Source organism: Phascolarctos cinereus, unplaced genomic scaffold, assembly GCF_003287225.1.
Source record: "Phascolarctos cinereus isolate Bilbo 61053 unplaced genomic scaffold, phaCin_HiC Scaffold_7;HRSCAF=346, whole genome shotgun sequence".
Classification (NCBI taxonomy): Eukaryota; Metazoa; Chordata; class Mammalia; order Diprotodontia; family Phascolarctidae; genus Phascolarctos; species Phascolarctos cinereus.
The window spans coordinates 84,440,467-84,454,830 of record NW_027556180.1 but is presented as its reverse complement, the minus strand read 5'-3'; the positions used below and the strand labels follow the sequence as shown (position 1 = coordinate 84,454,830).

At 34.7% G+C, this 14,364-nt stretch overlaps 1 protein-coding gene across 1 annotated transcript in view; it reads right to left on the bottom strand.

Annotated features, from left to right (window-relative positions):
* The window catches only part of RAPH1 (Ras association (RalGDS/AF-6) and pleckstrin homology domains 1), a 106,024-nt gene that overhangs the window by 10,555 nt on the left and 81,105 nt on the right, over positions 1-14,364 (bottom strand). Inside the window, 6 exon segments of the mRNA XM_020972854.2 lie at positions 113-255; positions 2,326-2,446; positions 4,455-4,553; positions 9,486-9,596; positions 10,927-11,070; positions 14,160-14,225. Of these exon segments, the coding sequence (XP_020828513.1) occupies positions 113-255; positions 2,326-2,446; positions 4,455-4,553; positions 9,486-9,596; positions 10,927-11,070; positions 14,160-14,225 (684 nt within the window).

Sequence of the window (14,364 nt, the reverse complement as noted above, 5' to 3'; positions counted from 1 at the left end):
AAGAAGGAAGAGTTCCTAAAAAAAAAAAAAAGACCGAACAACATTGCAATAAATCTATTTCTCATTAAAGCATCATGAGATTTGCTATGCAGACTAAAAACAGGCTTGTTACCTTGCTGGACTCTTCCAATTGAGTGCCTCGTTTCCAAGCTTCTGAAAAGATAGAGCTCACAATACTTTGAGAACGAATATGTCCTGTTGGCTGGGTGTCAGAAACTCCGCTATCAGACTGATTAGAATGATTCGACTGAGATTCTGTTTAAATTAAAAATGAAATTGGTTTTAAATCAGTCAGTGAATAAATATGTTAGAGAAGTATCTTACAGAATAAGTGTCAATTGATGTGCAATTGACAAGGTGAAAGTTAATTTCTACCACTCAACTTATCAAATGAGCTACTTTCTACTAGAAAATGTCTCTCAACCTAGAAGTGGTAAATCTCAAGTCTACTGAGCATACCAGTTCACTAAGAAATTATACACAAAGATTGTGCATACTATTAGTATTTAATCATTCAGCAAATAATAGAATTTGTACAAAGACAAATAGGAATTCAGATAAGAAAAGAAAACATTTAAAGTAACCATTAAAAAGCTAGCAACTTTTTTACCCACAGGACAAGGTCTTACATCCTACTTTCCCTGACCAAAAATAAACAAAACTGACAACAGTCATGATGATGGTTAATTATAAGTTTTGGTTCCTTTTGATTGAGAAAATGGGTCTTTTTTATTTAGTATCTGTTTTGTTACACTGGGAAATAGGACAAACTATTGTTTAAGATTAAATGACTTTTAATGTACAGATTTAAGTCTATTTTCACTTTATTATCATTAGGATTTTGAAATGATTGCCTTTTCTGGAGTGGGGAGAAGGAAGGAGAAAGAGAATGATGAAAATATATCATGGTATCTTGGCTAGTTACTGAATAAACTAGGAAGGGTTACTTTCTGTAGTTTCCCCAGTTACAGTTTGAGGCCACCAGATTGCAGACCGTGTGTTGCTGGTATGTGGGATGAAATAAACCACAAAGGTCTAAGTCATACTTTAAGAATCATTACCTATTCATTACTAATAAGAATAAGTCTAATGTCTTCCTTTCTCCAGTCCTTATTAGCAATAGGGAGCAAGTCATGAAGCTTCTGTGAGTCTCTGCTTCCTCATCTGTAAAAGGGAGTTTTTTACTACTACCTTCTTCTTTGGGTTATCTCCCAACTAAATCATAAACTCCATGAGGGCAGCGGTAGTTTTATTTTTGTATCTTCCTCAACACCTAAAACAGTGTTTTGCACGAGGCAGGTACTTAATATTGTTTGCTATTTTTTTTGGCTATGCATCCAATAATTTCCTGAGATCCCTTCCAGATTTGATTCTATAACTTGTAAACTATCTGGGAAAAAAATCTACCCCCAAACTGTACACAATATAATGTATTTAAATGATACTGAATTAGAATATAGCATCATGACGTTTCAATTTGTTTATAATGGTCAAATTTGCTTGTTATTTCTTTTCTGTATATCCCTATATGACATGCACATGATTCTCTTTTTGGTCTATTATCAATTTTGTTTTTTATTTACTTGTTCTTACACAATAGTGATGAAAAGATTGTCTTCCTTGAGGCTTAAACTGGAGACAAAAAGAAAAAAAATCATTTGACTGCCACTTCCTATTTCTTTACTTTTTATAGCTATCTCATGGACACTTAAGGAAGACAGGGTTTTTAAGAAAGTGTGGTCATTTACTGATTAAAAACTACAGTTAAGAAACAGAATCATGGAAATGATTTTTTTCTCTGTCTTTGACATTTCTGATTAATGTCATCCCAAGATTTAATCTACTAATGTTTTCCATTTTGAAGACACTCAAATGAAATTTTCTTCCTAATTTGAATAATCTTAGCTTTCAGTTCTGAAGAAATAGCACATTATAACTAAGGGACAAAAGCCTGGCATTGAGAAATTTTAAAATGGAACACACAAATTGTTATTGTTAAGAGGGTCAACAATTGTAATTATACTGAAATAGAGAGGTTATCAGTCTCCAGAAAGGGCTAAAAAAGTTTAAAGTAGGGGTTCTTAACATGTGTGAACTTTAAAACTTTTAAATAACTATATTAATATAATCTGTTTCCTCTGTAATCCTATGCATTTTATTTTATACACTTGAAAACATTATCTGAGAAGGGGCCCATAAACTTCACCAGACTGATGGTCCGAGGGAGTTAACAGCACAAAGAAGGTTAGGAATTCCTGCTTTAAAGACCGAGGACAGTCTTTACCACAACTAGTGAAGTTGTACTTCGAGGTATTTCTGATTTACCTGGGATGCTAGAAGAACTTGATCCAGATTTGATACTGGAACTAGACAAGGAGGTCCAGTCATAGGCTGACTCTGTTCTTTTCAGAGCTTCCTGATAATTCAGGTAGAGCTGTTTTCCATACTAAACAGAAAAGACAGTAACTTATGACTTTATTTGAATTTAATTGGTATGGAAAGAGGAAGAAAAAGCATGTTTCTGCTAGATGATTCACAATTTTCTATTAAAGGACTTCCTCACCATGCCAAACCATTAGAATGAATTAAATTGCAATCTAATATAGCTAAGTATAACGTCTAGGCAGGCAGAAAAAAGATGAAATATAACAATAACCAATAGTTGGTTACATCTGAGGATTACTCAGTAGCTTTTCTGGAGTAAATATAAAATCAATAAAAAAAGCACAATTAAAAAAATGAAAATTTCCTTCAAAAGAATCACAAGGTATCCTAAACTCAAATAAATCACACTTTTACCTTATCTAGTGTTTTATGATCACTCCTATTCAGTTAAGATTCAGAAGTTTAAACCTCAACCAATAAAAATACATTACATTAATATATACTCATCAACATGGTGACCCTCCCTTCCTTGTCAAGACTTTTTTCTTTATGTTCTTGATCCTATCTCTTTCTGTCATTTCCAGATCCCTTCCCCATCCATTTCTTCTTTTTAAAAATATGGCTCTTTTCTGTCTAGAAACAGATCTCACTCATCTTCCAAAATGCCTGAAAATAACCCTTTTATTCCTCACTCTCATTCCTTGTCATGGCTAAATTTCTAGAAAGAGCAGACGTCAACCCACACTAATGCCCCACAATCTGGTTTTTTTCCCCTACCACCCTACTGAAATTGTTTTCTCCAACGCCACCAATGACTTCATGATTACCAAATCAAATGTATTTTCTCAGTCCTCATCCTTGATCTTTTTTGTTGTATAGAAGAGAAAAAGACTTTAACAGAATAAGGATAATATGTAGCAGGTGATTTAAAGTTGTTTGGACTAGTGAAGTAATTATGTGGGAAAGAGAAATTTGGGGAAACTGAGGGAAATTCAAGAGATACCTGTCTAGATTCTACTTCCAGGATGAAAGGAGATCAAAAGTAAGAAAGGAGAATGTAAAGGGGCTAAAAAGGAACGGATCAAGGAAGATTAGGGAATAAAACCTGAAGAGGAAGACTACAAAGGCAAAAGAGAAGTGCCTGGCAAGACAAGGCAAAGTAAGCTAGAAAATAGTTGGGTCTGTTTCATTCTTTGTATTTTTACAATATCCCTAGCACCTAGCAAACATAAAATGCTTTTTTTTTTTAAAAAGCTCTCCACAATCTGGTCCTTTCCTACCTTTTCAGTCTTTTAATACCTTACTCTCCTCCACATGGTCTGCGAGATACTGGCCTTCTCACTTCTGCAAACACCACACTCCATCTGCCTTTTCACTGATATCATCCATTCCTGAAATACTAGTGTTCCTTGCCTCTGCCTCTTGGCTTCTCCTGGATTCCTTTAAAACTCAGCTCAAATCTCATTTGCAAGAGGCAATACTTTCCACTTCTTTCCACTTCCAGTGCTCTCCCTAGGAGCTCCATGAGGGCAAGGACCAGGTCTTTGGTCCAGCAACCTTCAGCTGGTTCCCTGACTGTAAGATAGAAAGTATAAACTTCCAGTCTACCTTTCCATCCTTATTTTCTACTACTTTCCTTTTACTGCATACAATCCAAACTGTATGTTCCCCGGTCTTGTCTTGACTTCTCTTGCCTCCATGCATGCCATTCTTTGGACCAGCAACATAATTCCTTTCCATCTCTATCTACTGAAATCTGTTTTCAAAGCTTGGCTCATTGTGCTATCTTCTACATGAATCTTTTTCTGATTACCATCACCCTTTTCACCCCCTGCCCCACTCTGTAATATGAAAATGATCCTCCCCCTTTGCCTTTATCACTATTTTTATACTGTTTAGTTCTGTACATTTCCTATCCTTTCAGATCATAAACTGCCAAAGGCAGAAACTTTATTTTTCATTTTTGTATCATTAACATCTTGCATGATACACTGTGTCTGTAATAGGGCTTGATAAATATTTGCTGAGCTGCATTAAGAACCCATCAGACATGTTAAAGGAAATCTTGCCTTTGCAATCCGGATGCCATTTACCCACTGGTGCAGAGTTCTAACATCGTCACAACAAAGATACTTGATATACTGAGACTTCTTTTGGATCTGTGGGTGCTGTAGTTAAAAGAGAATATTGAAAGGGAAATTTCAAGTGTCACTTCAAGATTAAAAAAAACAAAAAAACCTGAAACAAAAATTAAGGTCGCCCTGACAACAGTTAAAACAATTAGAATAATCCCCCGATTATTTCCTTAAAATCTTGTATTTAATCTTGGAACAGGATATATGAATTAGAGTAAGCCTGATAAATGAATTGGATATATCCTAGGTCATTTCCAGAAAATCTTTTGTATATATCCATTCTGGGGAATAACAAAACACATCGAGGAAGAAACAAAACCAATTTAAATTTCAACCTATGAAAATTAGGAAAGAGAAAGAGCAGTTCGTCCTGTGAACCAAACTGTATACATAAAAACCAAAAGACAATGAAAGATTCCTTAGTCTGAGTAAAATAGTAAAACTTTTTAAAGCCCATTTTGAAACATTTTTCATCACTACTTCCTATTCTGTCCCCTTTGCCAAAAGTATGTATTGCACAAACATCATCTCCATGGGATAAGTTAGAACAGTGAACAGAAAACAAGAAATCCACTGGGAAATTCACCTCTCAAGTGCTCTGTTCTGGATGAAACTAATCAAAGGTTAGGGACTGTTACCTGTGATTTCACTGATACAAGAGAACTCAGATGAGGAAAATTCTTATAACCAAAGCAGGTCAACACCTTATCTGCAGAAATATACGTTGGACTAATGCTCACATAGGTCATATCTCTTAGGAGGGGGTGTGTGTGTAAATAGTTATAGAGAGACAGAAGTCACAGAGTGTCATAAAGGACAGGCCTCAGAACCAGGAAGACCTTGGTTCAAGTCTTGCTTCTGATATTCCTTCTTCCAAGAAAGGGAAATAGTAGTAGTAGTAGTAGTAGTAGTAGTAGTAGTAGTAGTGGTAATTCTTTCTTTTTTTTTTTTGCTTTGTGCAAACAGTGCATCTCCATTTTATAGGTGAAGAAACAGACTCATGAATGGTGAACTATAGCCACAGCAGTGTCCTGATCTTTTTTAGTAACTGTCAAAAAGGGAAATTAAGTTAATCTGTCACAAGTTGTTCTGAGTGAAACTGTGGTTCACTGGTTAACATCAGCTCTACATGAGACACCCTTAAAACAGTGTTTATGGTTTAGGGTAAATCACACTGTTCTTAGCTTCTCCTAAACTTTTTTCAAACAGGGATAAAAGTAGTTTAATGGACATGAAGGGGGGCAGGGAGAGCACATAAAAAAGGCAGGCAGCAGAAGTATGATTCACTGCTTCATAACCAGGACATTCACTAGCCACCTCTTTTAAATCACCTTACCTTTGTAAGTCTGTTTCTTCACCTATGAAATGGAGATGCACTACTTGTACAAAAAAAAAAAAGGTGAATTACTACTACTACTACTACTACTATAGAGCCTACCACTAAGCCAAATGGGTGGTGCAATGAACAGAATCCTGGACCTCCACTGAGATTTGAGAATTCAATTCCTTCCTGAGACACGAACAGCTGTGTGACCAGGGGCAAGTCACAATTTCTGCCTACTGCCTACTTTCCTCATCTGTAAAAATGGAGATAATAATAGCACCTAGCTCATATGGTGGTTGTGATGATCAAATGAAATATCACATGTAAAATGTTTTGCAAACCTTAAAGGACTATATAAATGCCAGATTATCATTATTTCTTTGATATAAAAATTTAAAACTTGAGAAGCAAGAGTTTATCTACTAAAGGCTACAATTTACTTAATTTACTATATGTTACTTAAACAATGAACTTGGGCAGTAGAAAGGTAAATATAACAATCCACGAAATCGTTACTTGTTTTTTCACCAGCACTACAACAGCTGTCTTTTGCTGTTCGCCTTTTTTTTTTTTTTTTTTGTGAGGCAGTCAGGGGTAAGTGACTTGCCTAAGGTCATACGTCTAGTAAGTGTCAAGTGTTTGAAGCCGGATTTGATCTCTGGTGTTCCTGTCTCCAGGGCTGATGCCCTATCCACTGTGCCACCTAGCTGCCTGTTTCGCTGTTTATGGTACAGGGTAAATCAAATTATTTGATCTTGGCTCCTCCTAAACTAAAGGTTAAAATTAACATGAAGGACAGTCTTGAAGGAGGGGAAAAATCCACAAAAGGGCAGCCAGTGCAGAGTATGAAATGTGCAGAAGAATCAGTTTCAAATCCTTTGACTTAATAATGGTTGAAAAAGTATTATGTGAATCTCTCCATTAAAAAAACAAACTACACACATCTTCATCTCATTTTAAATATAACACTGACTTTGAATGATAATTTGGTAAAAGGCAACACACACTACTGAATACTTAGGAGGAAAATATAATAGAATTTTATTAGCTTGTTCTAAAATCAAGTCTAATTCACTGTTTCCTTTTCTTTTTCTTTCCCTAAAATTATATTTGAACAGACAATTCCATTGAGTAAATCAAAGGCTTTCCATACATGTGATGCTGTAAAATCACAACTCTAAATTAGAAAATCAAAGACAATTACATAGACATCAATTACCCCAATCACCCCCTCAATACTTTAGAAGCATATGTGACTGAAATGGAAGCATATGTGGTTGAAAATAGTTTCTCACCTTATTAATAATTTTTAAAAATAGCTTATATATAAACCTATCATATTATCAGATCAATGGTTTCAGTATATATCACATATATATATATAACACCCCCCCATTTCTTTTCCTAGCAATACTTTTGAGTTTCATGTTCATACTCTTCTCAAAAATATTAACCAGTCTTGCTTTCCTACATATCATGTCTAATAAAAGTACATTTTTTTCTTATTTCTTTGAGAAACTGATACTCTGTGTTGGCTAAATTCCATATTTTCCCAAGAATTATTGTGATTTTTTTCTTTTAAAAGCAAACAGAGGGGCAGCTAGGTGGCACAGTGGATAGAGCACTGGCCCTGAAGTCAGGAGGACCTGAGTTCAAATCCAGCCTCAGACCAAACACTTGACACTTACTAGCTGTGTGACCCTGGGCAAGTCACTTAACCCCAACTGCGTAAAAATTTTAAAAATAGAGAAAAGCAAACAGACTCATTTTCACTTAACCTTTACTTTCCATTTAACTTACAGTGTATACACATGTTATCATGAAGACTAAACAGAACCAGTGCCTACAGATAGAACAATTAGGAAACTCAGAAATTAGAATCATTTTCTCTAAGTCTTCTGCCAACTAGAGTTGACAGCTTGATTCAATTATTTCAAATAATGCCAGCTAGATTCAATAAATTTTTGCTGAACTGAATTTCCATAAAGGTACAAATGAGATTTTAAAAGGCTATGAAAAAGACAATCTAAGCAGGTCCTAATCCTTTCTGTTACTTACCAAAGAAAGATTTTCTCAATAAAGTTCTAGCTTATAATTTGTCTAAAAATGAAAACACAGATGGGCAGAGGTGGTTGTGATAGTAGTAGTAGTAGTAGTAGTGGTAGTAGTAGTAGCAATGAATGTCCAGGGTGTGGGTTGAAAAGTGATGAAGCTGTGACTTTACTTCTAAACATTCACTATGTGTAGTTTGAAAGCACAAAACAAATCTATTTCTCAGTATTCCTCACCATACTATCCTCTTATCTAGAGCTCATGCATCATTTCCCCTGCCTTTTTAATCTTCTCCTATCTCCCCAAAGCAGGGAAGCAAAGGACATTCATTTGGGAGATGCTGGGGGAAAGGGTCAAGTTAGGTTCAAGAGGGGTAGATGGCTTCTTGGATTTTTAGCCCTAGTCTGTAGTCCCAAAAGCTTAAGAACCATCATCTTGGGCACTCTAGTGATTTATTACAACATCTATGTACCTGCTAGTACACCGGGCTGAGAAGTAAACCATACTTTCCCTTTTCCCTTCTGGTGGTAGTGAACAGGGCAAAGAGGGGGAAAAACACCTAAAACATCCCATATACAATATGAGAAGGGAGAAACTATGATACGTTAAAAAAAAAAGGGCAGGTTGTATTGATGCTTCACAGGTAAAAATTCTGAACTTTAAGGTTGCCAAAACCCTTTATGTATGCTATCTCATTTTTTCTTTACAACAACCTTGGGATGGCAGATGTTGTTATTATGCCCCTCTTACAGATGAAGGCTTAGAAAGGATAAATGACTTGCCGAGGGGAGCAGAGCTTTTAATCATCTGAAGTAGAATTTGAACTTGTCTGATTCCAAAATCAGAGCTCTAGACATTACATCACCTCTAAGTATCCTAATACATGGCACATCTTTGTTTCATTTGTGAATATATTTGGTTTAATTATATCTTGATATATAAAAATGACTGCTACTTAATATATTTTTAAAGTTGCTTCTACTAAATTATTCAAAATATGTTTTTTTTCCTCTCCAATGTGAGGGATAATTGGACTGGAAAAACCTCATGGAGGTGACTGGAGAAAGTAAAAGACATAAAAAAATTTCAGAGGTAGGGTACAATAAAGGAATTGGGAGTTCAATGGAATGTTTTACTTTAATGTTCCTCCTGCAGTGGATGAAAGTGAAGTTTAAACTCAGACCACGATGCCCTCTGATGGTTCTATTAAGTAAAGAACACCAGCTAAATGGAAAAAAAAGATTCTCAGGAGCTGAAAAGAATTTTCATCCTACACAATAAACTAATTTTAATTTTTTGAATGTACATTTCAAAGTAACAAGAAATAAGATCAAATTGTCTGAAATGTATTAGAATATAATGTTGAAATGTCAGTGTCTATTTCTATTACTAAAATCTTAGTTCTGGTATAACATATACAATTCTTAATCTTGTTACCTACTTTTCCTCTTCCTGTTTTAAACTCTAAGTAAAATAATATGTCAGGCAGAGACAGTTTGGGTGCTTATATTACTAAGATATTATTATAGATAACCCTACCTACTATGCAACTTCAATTATAAATTCTTAGAAATTATCAAACAAGTTACCTTCAGGGCTAAGCAATAGTCTGTAGGTGCTTTGTATTTGTTCCGATAATCTTGTCCATAGTAAACATTGATATGGTCCAGCTGAAGAAAGCATACAAGATCCCGAGAAACCTAATACACAAACAAAAGAGTCAGCAACAATGTATCAAGTATCTCTCTCTCTCTCTCTCTCTCTCTCTCTCTCTTTGTTTTTTGGCTAGGCAATGGGGTTAAGTGACTTGCCCAGGGTCACACAGCTAATAAGTGTCAAGTGTTTGGTCTGAGGCCGGATTTGAACTTAGTTCCTCCTGACTTCAGGGTCGGTGCTCTATCCACTGTGCCACCTAACTGCCTGCAATTGTGATGTTTATGATCTATAAGTGTCACTATGAGTAGTTGGTGTTACACTAGTATTTAATACTCTGCTATATGCTTTTTAATTATCTGACATTTGCATAAAATATTTGGGAGTTGACCTACCAAAGCAAACTCAATACCTGTTTAGATTCAATTACAAAACATTTTGTAAAGAAAAAAAAATAAATGCTGGAGGAATATTCTGTGCTCTTAGTTGGGTTGTGCCAATGTAATAAAAATGACAATACCTACCAACTTAATTTTCCATATAGCAACTTAACAACACTAAAAAAAAAGCAAATTAAAACAAATCTAAGGTCCTATTCTAATCTATCAGATTGGAAAAGATGAGGGACAAAAATAGGCAATTTTGGAAGAGCTGTGGGAAGATAGACATACTAATACTATTGGTGGAGCCAGACACTGGTCTAAATGTTGTGAAAAAAAAAATTAGAATTACATAAGAAAAGTTACTAAACTGATCATATACAGTGATTCCATAACAGGCCATATATATAGGAGGTCACAGATAGAAAACAAAAAGTTCTGTATTTAACAAAATACTTAGAGCAACTTTATTTAAGGTGGGAAAAACTAGAAAGAAAATGATTACTCATCAACAAGAGAATGGATGAACAAATTGCTATGTATGAACATAACCAAAAGTAACTGTTCTATAGGAAACAACACACCTAAAGCATTTTAAGAAACATGGGAGTACTTTTATGAGCTGATATAGAGTGAAGAAAAGCCGAAGTGAGCAAACAAAATACAATGGCTATTATAAATAAAAATAACATTAAAAGGCAGTTTAACTCATATGAATTTCAGCAAATAGTCTTATTTCTTAAGCACAGAGGATGAAAACAAATTTCTCTCCCATTGGCCCACATGTGGGGGGCTATGGGTATGGTATATTGTGCATTCTTGGTCAGAAATGATGGCTGCTTTGTCAGTTTGTAGTTTTCCTTTGTAAGAAGTATGCTGGGAAATGTCTGTGAGGCTAAAACACAAGACAAAACCAAACCAAACCAACAACCACTCACCAAATAACAAAAGCAGTACCAATGAAAAAGTTAAAACGTTTTTATTATGAAGAACACACCTTTGCTTTTCCTTTAGGAACATAGTAGATACCAGAAGCTCGCAGTAGAAAATAGCGTTTTTTCCAGGACTTCTTGCCATCATCTTTCAGCCACAGTACTCCTTCAAGTTCCGGGACTGTCACAGAACTCCCACAAAAACACTCCTGACATAGGACAATGTAGAAAGTGGAAAGGATTATAATCCTTAGCTTGTCATAACGAAACTTATTCACATGACATAAGATGTTAACACGAAACCAAAAGCCTTTACTATATGTTGAAACCATGCTACATGTACACACACACACACGCACACACACACATTATTTGCTCAGGGTCACATAATTAGTATGTGAGGCAGGAGTCTAACCCAGATCTTCCTATCTCCAAGCCTAGTACTATAGTTGTTTTAATTAAGTTTTGTTAACATTTTGCCACCCACGAAGTATCTCATGTGGGTGATCACAAACACCAGTGGTTTTTAAAATCCTTTTACACCTATGTTTCCTAAAAATTCAAACTGAATTGGGGGACCCCTCCCAACTGTATTTCCCATGTTAGTATGTAAAGCAATTTGTAAACCTTCTAATTCAGGCATTCTTAACTTGGGTTCATGGTTAGTTTTCAAGAGATCTGTGAACTTGGATGGGAAAAAATTACACCTTTAATTTCATGTTATTGTTCAGTTGTTTCAGTCTTGTCTGACTCCCTGTGACCCCATTCAAGGTTTTCTTTGTAGAGATCCCGGAGTGGTTTGCCATTTCCTTCTCCAGCTCATTTTACAAATGAGGAAACTGAGGCAAACAGGATTAAGTGATTTGCCCAGGGTCATACAGCTAGTAAATGACTGAGGCTGGATTTGAACTTAAGTCCTCCTGACTCCAGGCCTGGCACTGTATCCACTGTACCGCCTTATTTTCATGAACTTTTAATTAAAATTTACCCTTTCCTTCAATTATTTAAAAACATTATTCTGAGAGGGGATCTATAGGTTTCACCAAACTTGACACAAAAAAAGGTTAAGAACTTGTTTTCTAATTCTATTTCATTTAATTATAATTAAATGAAATGTAATTCAAAGTGCCATTTAAAAGTACTATACTATCTAATTAACCTTTCACAAAATATGTTACAGTTATAAGACAACTAGAAACAAGTCTCTCAATAGAAAACCAAATAATGCATTATAATTGCAGTAAAATAGTTTCAGAAATTTAAATTTTTAAAAAATGTTCAGACAGCTTATACTTAAAGAAACTACTGCATATATTGTGTAATACTACCAGACTTTATGTTAATCTACCATATTTAGATACCAATCTAAATGAGAAAAAAAACAACTTGGTAGTTTTGAAAAAAGATGCTATCCAGCTAAGCACTGTGGTACATGCCTATAAACCCTGATGCTGGGAGGCTAAGGCTGTTGTGATCACTTGAGCTCACTTTAGCACTGAGCTAAAGATGACTGGGGTCAAAACTAAGTCTAACACCAATATAGTGAGCCCTGCCTCTGGAGTAAGGGCCACCACGATGCTTAAGGCAGGGCAAAGCAGTTCAGAAATGAAGCCATTCAAAGCTTCCATGCCAATTAGTAGTATGATTGATCACCTGTGAGTGGCCACCTTCATTTCTAGCCTAGGCAAGAGAGGGAGACTCAATGAAGATAAGGGAGAGGTTGAATAAGAGGAGTAGTAGAAGAAAATTTGCCATGCCTAGATAAAAGCACCAAGGTACACACAATCTAAAATGCATTTTGTTTTCAGTCATCCTCAACAAGAACTTAAAATGGGGATTGCAAAGAGAAATTTTGCTAAATTACAGTAGAGGTGAAAATAAATCTGTTAAGAATCTTTCTTGTTAAAACATCACCTTACTCCCCACCAAAAAAACAAAGTGTTCCAAAATACTAATTTCTTGAACTTTAATTTTCTGGCATATCAACCAGAAATAATCAAAATGAATTTCTTCTTTTGAACTTTATTTATCCAAAGAGATTACTTTTCTTTTTTCTGCCACTTTTAATTTAAATTTAAAATAAAATTATTCTTAACATCAAATAAAAGAGCATTTCCATAAACAAAATAGAACAGCAAAAGGGCTGTCCATGAAAATACAACAAAATTGCTTTAAAAAATAATGTCATAATAAAAAAAAATTAAACTGAAACCTCTCTAGTGAATTTATATATTAGTTGTACTTTCTGGTTAACAGAATAAAATTTGTTAAAAAATAAAACAAAATAAAACAAAAAACAAATGAAAAACAGGTTTCCCAGAGAACTAAAAATATTAAGGAAGTATCAAAGATAATAGAAATAATGTTGAAGGGGTTATGAAAAAGAGCTCATTTATACAATATTGGTAGGACTATAACAGGTTTAACGTCAACCATGAAGTAAACTGTTCATATCCTTTGATTCAGAAAGGCAAAAAACCCAAGACATCAAAGGTAGCAGAGAAAAGTTCCATATGTACCAAAATATTCATCATACTGTTTGTGGGGGCAAAAAAAACTAGAAACACAGTGAGCGTCCCTTTTTTGTGGAATGGCTGAACACTGGCTGAACATAAAAAAACAAACATAAAGGAATATTATTGGACATAATAAATGATGAAAAAGGCATGGAAACATTAAGTATTTTACATCAAGCGATACTGAGTATAACAAGGAGAACTTGTAGAACAGTATTACACACTGGCTATAATAATATAAATGAAAACAACTCTAAAAGGAAGTCAAATTCTAAGAAATCAAAATCATCAATATCTTTGTCCCAGAAAACAGATGATGAAACACATCTCCCCCCTTCCTTTTGGTGGAAAAGTTGGTACTATTGGTACAAGTGTAGAATGTTGTATGTATAGCCAGAAGTGGTTGCTATGTGAGTTAATTTTCCTTAAATTCTTTGGTTACAAGGCAGGATTCAATAAGTGGGGGTGGGGGAAGGTGTGATGAATATGCAAAAATGACTGTGACATAAATACAAAAATTATCAACAAAACTTACTCTTAAAAAGTGAAGGAAGTTCACAAAATTGAAAAATTCTTTGCCTTTTAATTACTCTGGTTAAATACAAAGAATCCTGGCAACATAAAATTCCAACGATTAAAATACAATTTCTGCTATTAACCCTTTCTGGCAAAAGTCTGTTTTAAATACTCAGGAAAAAAAGATTCAAATACTATATTTGTAACAATAGTGTTCAAGTTATATTTTTGAAAATATCATTTAAAAAATGCATTTACAGTTTTACCTCCAGCAGTACTTCTTTATTTCTGTCTGCCATCTCAGATGTTTCCTTTTTCCCCAGAAGATAGTTCTGGAAGAGAAAACTAAGACATTAAATTTAAGGATCAGAATAAAGTAAAAGTTTATGACTAAAAACCTGAAATTCTACACATTCCTTTATCACATACATGCTGTTGCCTCTTTTAAAAAAATCTTTTCTGTTCCCTTGT